Source organism: Canis lupus, chromosome 20, assembly GCF_011100685.1.
Source record: "Canis lupus familiaris isolate Mischka breed German Shepherd chromosome 20, alternate assembly UU_Cfam_GSD_1.0, whole genome shotgun sequence".
NCBI lineage: Eukaryota > Metazoa > Chordata > Mammalia > Carnivora > Canidae > Canis > Canis lupus.
This window is the reverse complement of record NC_049241.1, coordinates 45,439,217-45,457,942: the sequence shown is the minus strand read 5'-3', so window position 1 is coordinate 45,457,942 and position 18,726 is coordinate 45,439,217. Positions and strand designations below refer to the sequence as shown.

Here is an 18,726-nt window from a genome sequence, read left to right as displayed (position 1 = left end):
TTGAACTAAGACTGAGGCCTGGCTGCCTCAGTTGGAAGAGCATGTGACTCTGGATCTCCAGGTCGTGAGTTCTAGTCCCATGCTGGGTGTAGAAATCACTTAAAAAAATAAACTTAAAAAAAAAAAAAAAAACATCCAGGGTGCCTGGGTGGTTCACGCCTTTAAGTGTCTCTGCCTTTGGCTCAGGTCATGATCCTAGAATTCTGGGATCGAGCCCCACATCAGGCTCCCTTGCTCAGTGGGGACTCAGGTTCTCCCTCTGCTCCTCACCTGGCTAGTGCTCACTCTCTCTTGCTTTCTCTCTCCCAAATAAATAAATAAAATCTTAAAAAACAAACAAACCCAATAATTAATTGTTTTAGTGGCCCTCGGGGCCAGGCTGCTAGAAGAGTTCCCTGAGTCTTCCTGGAGGAAATGACTGATTATACTGAAATCCAAGGACAAGTAAGATTAGCCAAAGAGTGATCTGGAGGTGTGAAGTGTTCATGCAGAGGGAAGAGCCCAGGCGAAGGTTAGGTGACTGGATCAGATCACAGTGTTTCTGAGAAGGGCAGGGTGTCAGGGACTTGATTAGAAGCATCAGTGAGGCCTTGTGGGTGGAGGGAGAAATATGAGTGTGACCTTGGTGCAATGGGAGATACAGCAGACTAGTGGCAGGAAATGCTGCATGGAGACTTTGCTGTAGTATTTTTCTTTTACTTCCTGGGTGGCTTCAGCAGAGAAGAATGAAAGGTACTCCCATCCCTGGCCCTGAGATGGAGGCTCAGCCCTCAGGAAGGACAATGACTTTCTAGGCTCCTGACAACTCTAGTGTGATAGTGACTGTGGTATTTCGAGAACGAACAGGAAGGGAACAGGGTTAGGACAAAGGTGACACCCTCAGCTCCAGAGAGGAGTATGTGAAGGCTCCATCAGGAAGTTTCAGGGAGGTAGAGCCCAGAAAATTTGCTCAAGGACAAATTGGAAACTTTACTGATGTAAATATCCCAAATTTTCTGCTGGCAAAAAGCCCAAAATGCAGTCAAAGAATAAACAAATGAAACTAGAAACAAATGTGAACTCATATCGTGGATCAAGTATCTTTATTACACAAGCACCTCCTAGAAAACAGTAAAAAAATCCCATTAACTTAGCAGGATATGAACCCAGAAGTCACAGAAAATGAAATGCAAATCATTCTTAAACCCAGAAAAAGAGGGGCACCTGGGTGGCAAAGTCAGTTAAGGGTTGGACTCTTAATTTCAGTTCAGGTCATGATCTCAGGGTTGTGAGATCAAGCCCTGTGTCAGGCTCCATACTCAGCATGGAGTCTGCTTGGATTCTCTCTCCTTCCCCCCCTCCAAATAAATAAATAAATCTGTTTTTTTTTAAGATTTTATTTATTTATTCATAGACACACACACACACACACACACACACACACACACACACAGAGGCAGAGACCCAGGCAGAGGGAGAAGCAGGCTCCATGCAGGGAGCCCGATGTGGGACTTGATCCCGGGTCTCCAGGATCACGACCTGGGCTCAAGGCAGCGCTAAACTGCTAAGCCACCCGGGCTGCCCAAATAAATAAATCCTAAAACAAAACAAACAAAACAAAACAAAACAAAACAAAAAACCCACAGGGGCACCTAGGTGGCTCAGTGGTTGAGTGTCTGCCTTTGGCTCAGGTTGTGATCCTGGGATCTTGAGATCAAGTTCTACATAGGGCTCCCCTCAAGGAGCTTGCTTCTCCCTCTGCCTGGGTCTCTGCCTCTGTGTCTCTCATGAATAAATAAATTCAAAAAAATCTTAAAATATGGGACACCTGGGTGGCTCAGTGCTTTAGCGCCTGCCTTTGGCCCAGGGCATGATCCTGGAGTCCCGGGATCCAGTCCCACATCGGGCCTCCTGCATGGGGTCTGCTTCTCCCTCTTCTTGTGTCTCTGCCTCTCTCTCTCTCTTTCTGTGTCTCTCATGAATAAATAAATAAAATCTTTTAAAAATCTTAAAAAAACAAAAAGATGCTCAGCCTCACTCATAATAGGAGAAACACAAATTTATTTTATTTTATTTTTGAGAAACACAAATTTAAAGCATAGTGAAATTATATGACCATTTCAATGGATACAGAAAAGACCTGACAAAATTCTACACCTATTCATCAAAACTTTTAGCAAAGTAGGTGTAAATGAGAATGTCCTCAAACTGGTAAGAACCATCTCCAAAAATGCTATAGGTAATATTTTACTTAATGTGAAAGACTGAATCATTTCCTCCTGAGATTGGAAAGAAGACAAGGATGTCCATTTTTACCACTTCTATTCAACATTCCTCTGGAGGTCATAGTCATTACAATGAGGCTAGAAAAATAAATAAAAGTATAAAGACTAGAAAGGAGGAAGTAAAACTTCCTCCTTGATGATATGATTATTTATATCTATGATGACGACTAGAACTAATACAGTTATTTAACAAGTTCACAGGGATCCCCAGGTGGCTCAGCAGTTTGGAGCCTGCCTTCAGCCCAGGGTGTGATCCTGGAGACCCGGGATCAGATCCTACATTGGGCTCCCTGCATGGAGCCTGCTTCTCCCTCTGCCTGTGTCTCTGCCTCTCTCTCTGTGTCTCTCATGAATAAATAAATAAAATCTTAAAAAAAAAATTCACAGGTAAAAAAATTAATATACAAAACTCAATTGAAAAAAAAACAAAACTCAATTGAATTTTTATATACTATATATTCTTATATAATAGCCAATAATTGGAAAATGAAAAATTTTTAAAAATCCCATTTGCAGCAGTACCAAAAAATTTTAAGTATCTAGGGGTACTTCCTTTTTTAAGGTTTTATTTATTTATTTGACAGAGAGCACAGCAAGAGAGCAGTAGACAGAGGGACAGGGAGAAGAAAGCTCCCTTTTGAGTAGGGAGCCCAACAGGAGACTCGATCCCAGGACCCTGGGATCATGACCTGAACTTTAACCAAAAGCTCATGCTTTTTTTGGTTAAGGCAGATGCTTTAACCAACTGAGCCACCCAGGTGCCCCACCCCCAACTCATTTTTTAAAAAGGTAAGTCACAGGACTTACTCTACCTGATTTTCAGGCTTATTACAGAGCCACAGTAATCAAGACAATTTGGCATTGGTGAAAAGATACACATGTAGATCAATAAAACAGAATAGGGGATCCCTGGGTGGCGCAGTGGTTTGGCGCCTGCCTTTGGCCCAGGGCGTGATCCTGGAGACCCGGGATTGAATCCCACATCGGGCTCCTGGTGCATGGAGCCTGCTTCTCCCTCTGCCTATGTCTCTGCCTCTCTCTCTCACTGTGTGCCTATCATAAATAAATAAAATAAATTTAAAAAAATAAAACAGAATAGATAACATACCCATATAAGTACAGCCAATTGGTTTTTAACACAGATACTAAGCCAATTAAATGGACAAAAGGAAGGTCTTTTCAACAAATGGTGTTAGAACAACTGGACATCATGCAGAAAACAACTTTGACCCTTTCCTCACACCATATACAAAATTAACTCAAAATTGATTATGGATTTGAGTGTAAAACTAAAGCTATAAGACTTCTAGGGGAAAAAAAAACATAGGGGGAAATCTTAACAAACTTGTGGTAGGCAATGTTTTCTTACCTGGAAAAAAATGATAAATTAGGGTAAATCAAAATTTGAAAGTTTTGCTCTGGGACGCCTGGGAGGATCCACCGTTGAGTGTCTGTCTTTGGCTTGGAACATGATCCTGGGGTTCCAGGATCGAGTCCCACATCGGGTTCCCCACAGGAAGCCTGCTTCTCCCTCTGCCTATGTCTCTGCCTCTCTCTGTGTCTCTCATGAATAAATAAATAAAATCTTCAAAAAAAAAAAAAAAGTTCTACTCCTCCAAGAAAGCACTGAGAAAACAGAAAGGAAGATCCAGATCAGGAGAACATACTTATAATATGTGTGTTAAATAATCCTTACAATTCAACAATACAGGCAGCCCGGTGGCTCAGCAGTTTGGCGCTGCCTTCAGCCCAGGGCCTGATCCTGGAGACCCGGGATCAAGTCCCACATCAGGCTCCCTGCATGGAGCCGGCTTCTCCCTCTGCCTAAGTCTCTGCTTCTCTCTCTTTGTTTCTCATGAATAAATAAAATCTTTTTAAAAAATAATAGTAATAACATGGGCAACAGATATGAGTAAATACTTCACCAAAGAAGATATATGAATGGCCAAGAAGCACATGAAAAGATACACAGAATCCTTAGCCATGAGGTAAGCACAGATCTACACCAACGTGAGATAGCCCTTTATGCCCAGTAGGTTGGGCAAAATTAAAAAGACAGGCAATAACAAGTGTTGACAAGTGCTGCTGGTGGCAATGCAAAATGGTGCAGCCACTGTGGTGAATAGTTTAGGAGTTTCTGAAAGTTAAACATACATTTACCATAGGATCCAGCCTTTCTTTTCCTAAGTACTTAGAGGAATTAAAGCCTACGTCTATACAAGGGCTTCTAAATGGACATTCACGCCAGCTTTATTTGTGACAGTTTTAAATTGAAAACAACCCAGATGTTCATCCCGGTGAGTAGATGAACAACCTGTGGCCCAGCCATACAGTGGAATACAACTTGGTTGAAAAAAAAAAAAGGGAAGAGGGCTGGGTGGCTCAGTCAGTTAAGTGTCCAAGTTTTTATTTTGGATCAGGTCATGACCTCAGGGGCCTGAGATGGAGCCTGGCATCAAGCTAGCACTGAGTATGGAGGCTGCTTGAAATTCTCTCCTCCTCTCCCTCTGCCCCCCCCCACATGTGTGCTCCTTCTCTCTCTCTCACACACACACTCTCTCTCTCTCTCTCTCTCAAAGGAAACAAAAGGTAATCAACTACTGATACAGGCAACAACTTGGAAAAATTTCAGAATCATCATGCTGAGTGAAAGAGGCCAAGCACAAAGCTTATGTATAACATTCTGGAACATGCGAACTATTCTTAGTGGTAGAAAGCAGATCAGATAGCCTGGCAATGAAAGTGCAGAGAAGAAGGCACTTGTGAAGGGGTGCAGGACACTGGCGGGGGTATGTTGGGTGTTCATCATCCTGACTGTGGCTATGGTTTCCTAGATTCACATACTTGTCAAAACTGCACAAGGCGCCCACTTCACTTATGTGCGATTTAGTGTACTCCAATTACACTTAAAAAGGTTGAGAAGGGGAGCGCCTGGGTGGCTCAGTTGGTTGAGCGTCTGCCTTTGGCTCACTCAGGTCATGATTCTGGGGTCCTGGGATCCAGTCCCACACTGGAGTCCCTGCTCAGCAGGGAGCCTACTTCTCCCTCTCCTTCTGTCTTTTGCCCCTGCTCGTGCTCAATCTTGCTCTCTCTCAAATAAATAAAATCTTTTTAAAAAACAAAGTTGAGGGCAGCCCGGGTGGCTCAGCAGTTTAGCGCCGCCTTCAGCCCAGGGCGTGACCCTGGAGACCAGGGATCGAGTCCCCCGTCGGGCTTCCGGCATGGAGCCTGCTTCTCCCTCTGCCTGTGTCTCTGCCTCTCTCTGTCTCTCATGAATAAATAAATAAATCTTTAAAAAACAAAAATAAATAAATAAAATAAATAACAAAGTTGAAAGGGTGGGGCCAGGAAGGAATAACATGGGGCTGTTTCCCACCTGTTAGACGGACACAGATAAAAATGTAAGACTTCAGTGTATTATCCCAGGGTTCTGCACCGATTCTCATGAGTGCCATCAGGAGTGGAAATGGCCCAGCCCGATGGAAGGAATCAGGCAAAAGCAGGAGAAAATGCCCTTGGCCCCAGCAAGGCTCCTTCCAGCAAATCAGCCTCGTGGGAGTGATACCTGTACAGGGCTACGGATTCATCACAGGGCTCTCTGTAACAGCAACCAGCTGGAAATGACCTAAAGGTCCAGCCACAGGGGATTTGCAGTATAAACTCTGGCCATTCTCACCACTGAATATTATGCAACTGTGCAAAAGAACAAGGCGGCACAATGCTGACAGTGTGGGAAGACCCTCTGGTTTGCATAGAAAGAGATGATGAGGATGCAGGAGACCCTTTGCTGGGGAAACATAAACAGAATTATAGAACTCGTTCCCGTGGTGGCCACTGGGGAGCTACGGTAGACAAAAGAGGGAGATAGTTGTCAGTCACCTTTTCATGCCTGTTGAGCTTTCTATTTGTTAATAGCATTTAAAGGTAAGTGTTTACTCAAAAAAGGGAATGTATGTAAGCACATGGGACGGGAGAGGAAATAGGAATGAGTAGAACTGCTGTTCAGGAGTTGACCGTGAACCAAAGCAATTAAATTGATCATGAGAAGAGCAAACACATGGAGTGCTCACCAGTGCACTATAGCTTTGCACACAGAGCAATTCATTTAATCCCTGCACCAGCCTCAGAGGTATGGACTGTGATTCCCCCCATACAGGAGGGAAACCGGCTCAGGAGGGCCCACTGACAGGATAGAAGAGCCTCCAGATTGTTGTGTTTTCCCTACTCACAATGCTCCAGGATCCTCTTCCAGTTAGGCTGAGAAAAGGGAAATAGGACCTTGGCCCCTGGCTGGGGGTGGGTGACAATAGTTGCATGGAGCCTAAAGAGACACCCCTGCTTGTTTATTTTTCTCCCCAGTACACATCACACTGCTGTGGTGCCTATTCTTATTTATCTTCTGTTTTTCTTTTTTTAAAGATGTTATTTATTTGTTTGACAGAGAAAGAGCACCCACATGCAAGAGCATAAGCAGGGGGAGCTGCAGGCAGAGAGAGAGGGAGAAGTAGGCTCCCCACCGAGCAGAGAGAGGCAGGTTGGGGCTCCATCCCAGGACCCTGGGATCATGACCTGGGTGGAAGGCAGATGCTAAACCGACTGAGCCCCCCAGGTGGCCCTTATTTATCTTGTTTTTGTCCATTTCTCCCATTAGGATGTCTTGCAAGCCTGGAGTATTAGGATGTCTTGCAAGCCTGGAGTATTTGGTTGTCCTGATCACTGCGGTGACCTCCAGTGTCTGGCACCTAGAGATACTTGAATGAATGAATGATAGAATTGGGAAGGAGAGCCTTAGGAGAGTCAGGAGCAGGGACAATTAGGGGCAGAAGGCCAGGGCCTGTGGGCCTTGCAGCAACTGGAGTCCAGGGGAATGAGTGGATTGGGGGCAATTGTGGGACAAAGGGACAGGAGCAGAATCTTGGGTCACTGCATGGAGTCCTGGAAAGATGGAGGTGCTGGTAGCCTGGAACCAGGAAGGTGGGAAGCCGGATGGGGGCAGCTCAGGCTGTGACCACCACGGTGGTGATCCAAGCTGGGGTGAGGCTGGGTATGGCCGAGGATCCTGGATTAAGGTCGGGCACCGTCCAGGTCCAACGGAAGAACAAAGACTGGGAGGACAGGAACTCGGCTGGGCCTGAATGGTGGTGACAGGCCAAGGGACACCAAGCCCGAACCAGCTGGCCTAGTTGGGCTCCCCACTTGACCCAGGTTGGGCAGGGGCAGCCAGGAGGGAGTACGTGGGAGGGAGGGGGCAGGTAGGAGGATGGGAGGCGTGGCAGGGGCCAGGGCAGCGCTCTCCAAGCAGAGCCAGAAAGGAAAAAAAAACTATCTTCTTAACAAACTTTAGACAACACACACCTGCCTCTCACCTCCGGGATTCCTCCTTCTGCTCCAGCTGCTAGGGTCACCCTGACCCGGGGCCTTGGAGATACAAGCACCAGACTCCAAGGCTGCGGCGGGGCTTGGGGCCCTTTCTTCCCTCACCCTGTACCTCCCCGCAACCCCTCCTCTGGCTCCTCTCTGGCCCTCCCAGCACTCCATTTGCTTCATTTGCGCCGCAGGCCTGCTCTCATTTTCCAGGACCTCTTTCTACTCTCCCATTTCCTGGCTGCAGCCTGGGGAAACTGAGGCCCAGAGCCAGCCCTGCCATAGCCACACAGCCCCAGGGCTAGGGCCTCTGTCACCCTAGACACCAAATATTTAAATCTCATAACCCCAGGAGCTGGGGACTATTACTAGCCTCATCTGATGGATGGGGAAACTGAGGCCCAGAGAGATAATGCTCTGTGGGATACGAACCTGTGCTGGCCCCACCCACACCAGCTCCTGGCACTTGGCCTCAGCCCTGCAGGCAAGGCAAGAGTTCTGCTGCCACCCCGTGGACACTCGCAGCAGCGTCTGCACAGGGAAGGGGCCAGAGCCTGGAGGAGGCTGCCTAGTTCCCTGACTACACTTCGTCCCCCATGCTCCTCTCCCTCCAATTTCCCGATTTTTCAAGACCTCAATATCCACCAAGAAGGCACTGCCTATTTCCTGCTCATGTTTGGCTCAAGACTGAAGTTAGAAAAGATCCTAGAGGGCAGTTCTGGTGGCTCAGCGGTTTAGTGCCACCTGCAGCCCAGGGTGTGATCCTGGAGACCCTGGATCGAGTCCCACGTCAGGCTCTCTGTATGATGCCTGCTTCTCCCTCTGCCTGCGTCTTTGCCTCACTCTCTCTCTCACTGAATAAATAAATAAAATCTTTTTAAAAAAGGACCCTAGATGTTAATCCTAACACACACAAAAAAAATGAAAAGACCACAAAAAAGACCATTCTGTAATTATAAAAAGCAGCACAAATGCATTTTTGTGGTCACTTAGCTGATTTAAAAAAGCAATTGTATGAAAATATATATTACTTGGGACGCCTGGGTGGCTCAGCGGTTGAGCATCTGCCTTTGGCCCAGGAGTGATCCTGGAGTTTGAGGATCTAGTCCCACCTCAGGCTCCCTGCATAGAGCCTGCTTCTCCCTCTGCCTGTGTCTCTGCCTCTCTCTGAGTCTCTCATGAATAAATAAATAAAATCTTAAAATACATATCTTATATATATATATTGCGTCATCGAGGGATGCCTGGGTGACTCAGTTGGTTAAGCATCTGCCTTCGGCCAAGTCATGATCCCGGGGTCCTCAGATCCAGCATCCCATTGGGATCCCTGCTCAGCAGAGAGCCTGCTTCTCCCTCTGCCTGTTTCTCCCCCTGCTTGTGCTCTCTCTCTCTCTGACAAATAAACAAATAAAATAAATAAATAAATAAATAAATAAATAAATAAATAAATAAAATATTTAAAAAATAATTGTGTCATCAGCTCTCTATAACATTCAAAACATAATACATTTGACAATAGTACAAAGCAGGTGAGCGAAGTATAGGAATAAGGAAATGACACCCGCTAGTAACGCTAATCCACAAAATCAAGTGACTAGAACCAGAAATGCAAACGGAGAAAATTAATGTAACAAACTCTATAAATACATACTTGTCCTCTTCTATTTTCTCAGATTCTTTAACAGCTGTACAACTTTAAGTAACAATTATAACAATGTATCGTTATGTTTGTAACATATATGGATGTAATACGTATAAGAATAATAGCACAATAGCAACAATAATGAGACAAAAGGAGAAAGAGGAAATAATCTATATAGAAGTGACATTTCCAAATCTCATTAAAATTAAGGTATGTGGGTGGAGCACGGGACTCGACCTTCAGGTTGTGAGTTCAAACCAGCCTTGGGTGCCGAGGTTACTTAAAAAATAAAATCTTGGGATCCCTGGGTGGCTCAGTGGTTTGGCGCCTGCCTTTGGCCCAGGACGTGATCCTGGAATCCCGGGATCGAGCCCCACATCGGGATCCCTGCTTGGAGCCTGCTTCTCCCTCTGCCTGTGTCTCTGCCTCTCTCTCTGTCTCTCATGAATAAATAAATAAGATCTTTAAAAAATAATAAAAATAAATAAAATCTTAAAAGAAAAAATATTAAATATACATAGCAAAAGATCATTAAAGGAATTAAAACAGTGCACTAGGAAATAGTCACTTCGTGCAATATAAAGCAGTAAGGAAATAAATTCTACACAGGACCATACCCGGGGAGTGGCACTCTCTGCCACCCAGACCTCCCCGGGTGCCTACAATTCCCGGCATGCCTCATGCGACGCTCCCCCACGGCCAAGGTGGAAAGGGAGGGGCTAATGGAGCTACCTCCTGTGAGTTGTAGTCTTGCTGCGAAGGAAGGAGGGGCTGTGGAAGGTTGGTGGATCTGGAGCCAATGAAAAAGCACATCTTGCTGAGCGTCGGATCGAGAAGCCAATGGGCGTGCGGCTTGTGGGAGGCGGGACTTCCGGCAACGAAGTCTTGGTGAGCGGCTGCGCGAGGACATCTACTTCCTTTTTGGTGTGGCGGCGAGAGCAGAGAGTACGCTATGAAGGCCTCGGGCACGGTAAGGCGAGCGCGCGGCGGGCTGGGGGGCCGGGGAGTGCAGTGCGGATCGAATCGGGGGCCCCGGCCAGCGGTGTAGGTCGCGTAGGGGAAGCACACTCTTGACTGGGTCCCGCGCCCTCGCGCGCCATCGCTCTCGGGTGCAAGCCAACATGGCGGCCATTGCGGGCACCGCGTGGGGAGGCTTGTGCCGTGGGCCCGGCCCGCTGAGGAATCGCGGGGGCCGGGGAGGCCGGGTCTTCTTTCCAGGGGAAGGGACAGGTTACGCGGCTTGGACGCTCTAGTCACGGGACCTCGAGTTTTCAAGCCTCGGTTTTCCCGTTTGCAAAGTGGAATGGTGGGAGGACATAGTAGTATTTCTTTCCTACTGGCGGGGCTGTGAAAAGGTAGAAGGAAACTGTAAACTCGAGCTGACACGGGGAGTGAGAGCCTTATGGCTGTGGCAAGTGCTGGGTAAAATCCTAGGGCGCTGTGGTGCAGAGATGGAAGAGCAAGCCCTCGGGAGAAAACAGGGCGGGCCCTGTACAGCTCCCCAGCCTCAGTTTCCATCTGGGAAAGAGGCCAGCTGCATAGGTCCGTTCCTGAGCGGGTGGTATTTAGGGCTAGCTTTTTCTCATATTGATAAAACGTTGGCAAGTCCGTTACAAAGATGGGTTCTTGGCACTATGTCACGGGGTTTGGCCTTGGCGGATTTTTTTTGTCTTTGCATCCGTGTAAACAGAGTTTCCACTGGGAAATCCAAACCATTTTTATTGTTGCTGGGAATACAGAGGCAGCTGCAGGTCCCATAGCAGCAGGACTGGGAAGGGAACTGGGTTCTTGTCCTGGTTCTGCCTGGTGTGGGCTGTCAGATCCCAGGCTGGTCACTGTCTTTGGGTCCCAGAGCTAAAGAGGACTTTGGGAAGATGTGAGCTGCAAAGATGTGTGGAGAAAGGAGGTTGCAGATCTAGACTGCAGCTATTTTCACGAATATAAATGGAAAGGGAAGGACAGTGAGATTGACAGCCTTGCCCAGCTTTCCTGAGTCCAGGCAGAGGATACTTAGCCATCTTAGTTCATCTTCCCCACCCTCAGTACCTATTCTGGGAAGTCTGGAACGGTGGGGCATGATCCAGTCACCCAGATTCCTCATGGATGCCCTGGGATGGGGCATCCTGTTGTCACTTTGGGGATGCAGTTCTCACCTGGGCTTGGGGAAGGGAGTAAGGTGAATCTTCACAGTTGTGGCAGGGCTCTGGGTCAGGCCCCACCTCACCTCTGTTTCTGTTTCAGCTGCGAGAGTACAAGGTGGTAGGGCGCTGTCTGCCCACCCCTAAATGTCGCACTCCGCCCCTGTATCGGATGCGAATCTTTGCACCTAATCATGTTGTCGCCAAGTCCCGCTTCTGGTACTTTGTGTCTCAACTGAAGAAGATGAAGAAGTCTTCTGGAGAAATTGTCTACTGTGGACAGGTACAGGATGTCTGAGACTGGGGGGTTAGGGGGAGCTGGAGTGGATTTATACCTTCTTGTGAGGGGCATTTCTCACCCCACAGAGTTCGCAGATTTCATAACCCCTGGCTTGTTCACATGCCCTAATTAAGCCCTAGTTTGGAATGTAATGGATACCTCTTGTTTTTTTTCCTAATGAGAGAGCCCAAGGCCCAGGAAGCTGTGCCTTGGCATGCTTGGATACTTTGGTTGAGGCCAGCACCTTCGCTGGGCCTCACGTATAAAGTGTGGAGAGATGCTGTCACCTGGGTACATTTGCAGTGATAGGCACTGGACTCTGTATATCATACGCTGCACTGGGTGGCAGCTGCTTTTTGGCCCAGATAGGTCTGAGAGAGTAGTTTTGGGAGGAGTTGAGTTGATGGTCTCCATGGGAGAAGTATGCTAGCCTGGACTGTTCTGTACACCCTGCTGTTGCCATGGGGTTTGTCTAGTACAGCAGATTGCTTTCATATGCTCTCAGATTCAAGGACTGGGAAACAGACGCAAGAGAGGCCTGGGGCTGGGCTTTCTTTGGGAACAGCAAGGGCACAGGATCAGTGAGTTGGACCTGGGTCGGAGCCCACTCACCACCCTGGCCTCCGCTATTGTCTTTGGCATCTAGGTGTTCGAGAAATCTCCCTTGCGGGTGAAGAACTTCGGCATCTGGCTGCGCTATGATTCACGCAGTGGCACCCACAACATGTACCGGGAATACCGGGATCTGACCACCGCAGGCGCCGTCACCCAGTGCTGTGAGCCATGGGGCCTGTGCCCAGTCCCTCCTTAGACTCCTGTTGCAGCCATCTGCAGCCCATTGGGCCTGCGCTCCCCTCTTCCCCAGACTGAGGCAGGACAAATGCAAGAGGCTTCTGGGATTGGAGGGCGGGGAGTCCTGGGGGTGGTGATGGGGGATGCAGAGGAGGTGTTTGTGTAGGGAGCAAGAGTAGAGAGGATGCTCCAGGTACATCTTTTTCTGGAACCTGGCAGCAGGCGAACCTGTGGAGTTGATGACTTGTGTAGACATAATTCCCACCCAGAGTCTAGCCCGGGCCCTGTCAGTCAGGATCTGGTGCTAGTGGCCCCAGGCACACATAGAACAAGTTAACCTGCCAGGGCCCAGACCCCAGCACCTCAACCCAAGAACTGCTGTTTCTCATAGCAGCGGTTTAAACAGAGGTGCTAACAGCAAAGTGGATCTCGTCGCCTTTGGGGGGCTGTGGCTGTGCTCCTCAAAGTGAATTTGGAGGTTCTACACCCCTGATAATGCCAGCACCTGCTGGAGTCAGAGGTTATAACCACCTGGTCCCTAAGTTGGGGTACTTCTAGGCCAGCACTCAATGGGAGGTTTCAGGAATGCCCAGATGTTGGGGTACACATTTGCCCTGCCTCCCTCCCTGCAGACCGAGACATGGGTGCCCGACACCGTGCCCGGGCCCACTCTATCCAGATCATGAAGGTGGAGGAGATTGCAGCCAGCAAGTGCCGCCGGCCAGCGGTCAAGCAGTTCCACGTGAGTGCTCTGAGGGCCCTGTTGGGTAAGGTGGGTGGGCAGGGGGATGACACACATTCCCTTGGAACATGGAGCTGGCCCAGCTGCTCCCCTGTCCCCTAGCCTTGGGAGCTGCAGGGAGGGACTGGGTTTGACGCAGGAGCCCAGTGGGGGGTGGCCACACTTCAGTGGCCCTGGAAGACAAGGTTGAGAGGCTTTTACCTCCCTCACCCACCTCTCCTTACCACAGGACTCCAAGATCAAGTTCCCACTGCCCCATCGGGTCTTGCGTCGTCAGCACAAGCCACGCTTCACCACCAAGAGGCCCAACACCTTCTTTTAGATGCAGAGCGTGCCGGTGCCCAAGTCTGCTCAAATAAACTCCTCGGGTAAAACCAAGGCGCTCAGACACATTTGTTTTCTTTGTACACCCTGCAGAACTCAAAAGGGCACAGCCAAGCTGTGAGTTCTCTGCCCTGGGAGGGCTTCTCCTCTCTTGAAGTGGGGCCCAGACACCTGGTTTCTCCAGAATGGGAGCCTCCAAGAATGGCAGAGGCCACACACCCCCAAATGCTCTCTCTCCTGCCTACTTGGCTCCCCAGGGCTGTTAGCAGGATCCTAGAGCCAGAGGGCCCGGTTTTCCGCCCTATCAGGTGGCTCTCTGCTGTGATCTTTGTCTTGCAGGCCACAAGATTTGGTCCCTAAACCTGTCCTTCCTTGTTAGATAACAAGCTTTGGCTTCCCATACCACAACCACCATGTCTTTGGTGAGATGTGGGCAGTCCGGTGCCTGGAAGGAATCAGGATTATAGGGTTGGTTCATGCCACATGCAGATTTTCCTCTCCAGGTTCAGAACCCTGGTCTTTGAGTCCAGGATACTCAGGCCAGACATGAGGGGGCGCCAGAGAGGACCAACAGCTTGCTGTGCTATGGCTGTTGTCCTTCACTAGGTGGGGCCCCCTTGAAGGACACCCTGATCCTGCCCAAGAAGGTCAAGGTCTCACTGTGGGTCTCTGTCTCCAAGAAACCACTTGAGGCTCGAGGGAATTCCAGGCATGAAGCTAATCCCACCCTGGCTGAACCCCCTCAATCAGGACGCTGAGGCACAGCTAGGAGCACAGATCTTGGGAAGCATCAGTCCTCAGTGCATGAACTTGGGCAACCCTGGTCTGCTGAATGAGTCTTCATCAGAAAGTTAGGGGGCTCAGCAGATTTATTCACTTGATACTTGGGAGAGTCAACTGTAGGCACTGGGGGGCAAAGGTCAGTCAGAGATGTGACTTCTCTTCCAGAGAGCCATGGAATAGATCAAGAAGCCAGAGCACAAAAAGGCAGTGTGGGGTAGGGGCCAGGGCAGCAATCAGGCCTGCAGTATTGCAGGCAAGGGTACAGCTTCCCTTCCCCCACTGGGGGGGTGGGGGTGGCTAGTTGGCAGGAACAGTCCCAGTGGTTTCCAGAAAACTAGGTCACTTCATACCCCACCTGTGTTTGGAGAGGTGCCCAAGGCAGAGCTTGGGCACAGCCAGCAGCCATCGTCACAGGGAAAGATCTGAGGACAGAGTACTAGGCTTCCTGGACTTCACTGGCTGCTTTGCCCACTGCTCCGAAGTGGTTCCTCCCTACCTCCGTGCCTGACCTCGCTGAGCCTTCTCCCTGGGCTGTTCCATATCATCACTGGCTGGGCCTCCTAAAGTTTGTAAGTCACACGCATATAAGAGTGACAATTGGTGGGTTTTCTGTGCCCCACCAGATTGAATCTGAGAGGGTAGGGACCACATTTATCACTCCCTGGCCCCAGGACAGGCTCAGTAATTTGGGGGCCCAGAGAGGGGCTATGACAGCCAGTGACTATTGCTTTGTTTGTACACACCACGAGGAGTAAGGATGGTGGTAAACAACTAGGTCTGGCAATGCCGGACCCAAGTTTTGTATTTTGACCTTGCCAAAATCTGTTGCACCAGCACCCTGTAGACACTCCAGTTTACTCTCCTGATAGCATTTAACCATGTCAGCAACCATGGGTTAGCAAACTTTGACAGCTGGAAAAAAAAAAAGACAAAAAACACCTCTAAGGATTTGTGTTTGCTTTTTCTTTTCAGGAAGTAAGCACTTTGCCTTAAAATAAAAATCATTTGTATGGACTTGGTTCTTTTCTTCATAGGACTGCTGGTTATCTTTTTTTTTTTTAAGTTACTATTTTGTAAAAGCTTTCATAGGTGGGGCAAAAAACAGGAAAAATAACTAAATGGGTTTTACCCCATGCATGGTACAAATTTTTTTATCCAGGGCACTTGATTTTTTTTAAGGTATTTTTTGGGAACCAGACTAGAATTTTTTGCCTTGTTGGTGTCATTAATCTTGTGATTTGAGGCAGAAACCCTAGTTGCCCCCCAAATACTCCTTCCTCAATAATAGGGTTTCCATATCTAGATGCCACCCACAAAGAAATACATTTCCCAGCCTTTTCATCTGGGGTAACCATGTGATACTAGAGTAGCAATGTGTGCCATTTCCAGGAAATACCCATCTGGCTGGAATATAGGCACAAGGTCTGGTGCTCTGGCAGCCAGCCTTCTTTGGTCATCAAGCCACCCTAGAGCAACAAGGTAGAACTTTGGGTACCTGATCCTATGTCCACGTGCTGAGAACAAGGGGGAGAAGGAAACCCCAGTCCTGCTTAAGCTGTAATCTGGAGGCCTGAGGTAGGGCCCCTATGGTTTTGCCAGGCCAGGTCACTATCCACACAGCTTTAGTTTCTATGAGGGCCCCATGAAGGCCTACTGTGCACCCCCATCCCCACCTTGGGGCTTCATCAATGCTTCATGGCAATCAGTTGAGAGGGCTCTGCCTCAACCAGCCAAAGGATGGGGTCAGTCCCTTACTGAGGGACCTATGAACCGAAGATGAGTGAGCCCCAGCTTTCACACCTAGACATCCACCCACCCTGCCATCTACTCAGCAAGGTTGCCACAGACCCTCTACCCTGTAACCCTCCTGGGAATTCACACACACACACACACACACACACCCTGCACAGAGCAGTTGTCTGGACACCGGCTGGATGTGAGAACTCCTGAACTGTGCCCTCATCTTCCAGAGAGTGTTGTGCTGGATCCAAGCAGAGCAGAAGCTTGGAGACCAGCAATGATGAGCCCTTCATTGTGGGGCCTGTGAGTCAGAACCGGCCTCTGGGACCGTTGACACCCCTCTGGTTGCCTGGGGCCCAGGGAGGGGAAGACTGCTGGGGTCACCCAGCCAACTGAGGATGACAAGGACAGGAATTTGGAACCAGCATGGCCCTAGTGGGCCCCTCCAACCTCAGGTGCTGAGGTGCTCCCAGGTCCTGTGCCTGGATTTGGCCAGGTGCCCAGGCTGGCAGGCCAGGAGCCCTGGGGAAAGAGGTCACCAGCTGCCCCTCCCTGTACCCCACTCCTGGGTCGGAACCATCAGGCAAGGGCAGACACCAAAGCAAGACGAGCAGGGGGCCCCAGAAGACCTGACCCCAATCCTAAACCAAGAGGGACTATCTGAGAATCCTGGAATCCTAGAATCACAGTTGGGATCCTCAGGACTTCAGGATGGTGGGCTCACCAGAAAGCTACAGCACCATTGGTAATAATGGTTTGCTTTTACTGAGTGCAAGGGAGAAGTTCAAGGCCAGACACCCAGAAGGTCATGTAGGAGTCAGAGTAGCTCCCAGCGTCTCACCCCTGCCCCCTGCCTTGTCATGGGAACACTAGGGGGTGCCCCGGCAGCAGGTGGGGGTGGGGACAGCAGCCAGCCATGAGACACCCTGACATTCCTGCCCCTCATGGTAAGACTTGCAGGTGCCGGGCCCTCGGGATCTCCCTGCCGCTCCATCACCACCGGGGTCCTGCCTCTGCCCAACCTGTGGTCAGAACTGGACAGTCAGGGAAGGTGCCGCTGCATCCCCCCACCCTGCTCCCTGTACCCGTCCGACCCCAGAAAGCATGCGCCCATCCACCCCTCAGAGTTCCCAACTCTGGGCCTTCTCTCACACCTTGGAATTCCAGAACACGTTCTGAATCCACCCATTTCTCCCCACCCCACAGTCGCTGCCTTGGGCATGGCGGGCTTTTCAGAGTCCACAAATCTCATTAGGCCCCTCCTCCAAACTCTCCAGTGGCCCTGGCACCCTCAGAATAAAATCTACACCCTTTGCCAAGGCTCAAGGTCCCTGGTAGCCTTCCCTGTCCTCACTCTGCTCACTCCACTTGCTCCACCTCAGGGCCTTTGCATCAGCTGTTCCCCCTGCCTCTCTCCAAGCTTGGCTCATTCTCCGCCTGCAGGTCTGCAATCACCTCCTCAGAGTCTCCCTCCCAGAGACCCCACATAAAGGTGTCCCCCAGGCCAGCTCCATCTCTGACCTTGCTTCACTCTTGTCATCCATCAGCTTCTGGAATATGTGTTCCTCTCCTGGCTCGGTCAGTGTCAAGTGCCTGTGAGCAGTATGAGTCTGCCTGGATCCGGCTGTGTCCCCAGCAGCTGGGTGCATGGTCCAGTACACAATAGGTGCTCAATGAATGGGCCTCGGCCCAAGTGTCCTTCTGTAACCTCCCACCTCTAGAGGAAGAGAAGGCGGGCAGCAGATGGTAACCACTCCCAGAGCCTCCCTGGGGAGGGAGGACTGGTTTGTAAGCTCGGCAACAATTGGCATATGTTTGCATTCGATTGTATGGCTTTCAGGAAGGGATCCCCTCCCGGATTTCTCCTTTCTCACCAGGTTTTCCATGAAGGTGAGCGCGGGAGGGACTGAAAAATGGTGAGGGAAGGAAAAGGAACTCAGTGTCCTCTCCCCACCCTCCTGGCCCAGGGGGAGGAGTGCATGGCAGCGGGCAACAGAGGCATGTGTGGCAGCCTTGGTATCCCAGTCCCCAGGGGTGGGGGTCAGGCCAGCACCCCAGCACGGGTGGAGAGGGAGAGCCCGGGGGACACGAAGGGATCCGTGGGGGATGCTGGACCAACTGGAGTGGTGCCTGTCAACCAGGGACCACCAGGAGGCGACAGAGGCTTGGACAGGACTCCAAGGCCCGGGCATTCACCTTGCGGAAGTCTAGATCCCTCCGGCTTGTGGAGCAGGGAACCCAGTTTTGGGAGACCAGTTCAGGACTTGAACCCAGGGTGAGAGCCTCCAGAGACCAAAGTCCCTCTGGTCCACCAGCAAATCGCCCCAAGACAGCAGTGTCTGGGTCCCTTGATGGCATGACCCCACGCAAGGGATGTCTCTTCCCCAACCTGGGTCTCCCCATTTGCGTGCCAGGGAGAATGCCAGACACCATCTCCCAAGTAGTCATGGGCCCCCCCATTTCTTTAGATTCAAGGCCACTCACAGTTCTTCCCCCATGACTACTTTAGACACTTAACGCTTGACACAGGACAGAGGCTCCATGAATATTTGGTGCAGGAAACAACAAATGAATGAAGACACTGACAGATGAGGGGCTTACTCTGTGCCAGGCTCTTACTATGTGGATTCAATTTATTCCTCGAGCCAGGGGCTACT

The 18,726-nt window shown here is 49.9% G+C and overlaps 1 protein-coding gene and 1 non-coding gene across 2 annotated transcripts; both read left to right on the top strand.

The window, feature by feature from the left end:
- The first annotated feature begins 10,081 nt into the window (after window positions 1-10,081).
- RPL18A (ribosomal protein L18a) lies at window positions 10,082-13,600 on the top strand. The gene is made up of 5 exons (XM_038566876.1): window positions 10,082-10,240; window positions 11,512-11,691; window positions 12,335-12,464; window positions 13,113-13,222; window positions 13,452-13,600. Exons 1-5 carry the CDS (start codon window positions 10,223-10,225, stop codon window positions 13,542-13,544), a joined length of 531 nt encoding a protein of 176 aa, XP_038422804.1. The 5' UTR covers window positions 10,082-10,222; the 3' UTR covers window positions 13,545-13,600.
- On the top strand, window positions 12,836-12,969 carry LOC119864844. Its single transcript, XR_005375323.1, has one exon. It is a non-coding gene; the product is annotated as a small nucleolar RNA SNORA68 (small nucleolar RNA).
- Window positions 13,601-18,726: the final 5,126 nt, after the last annotated feature.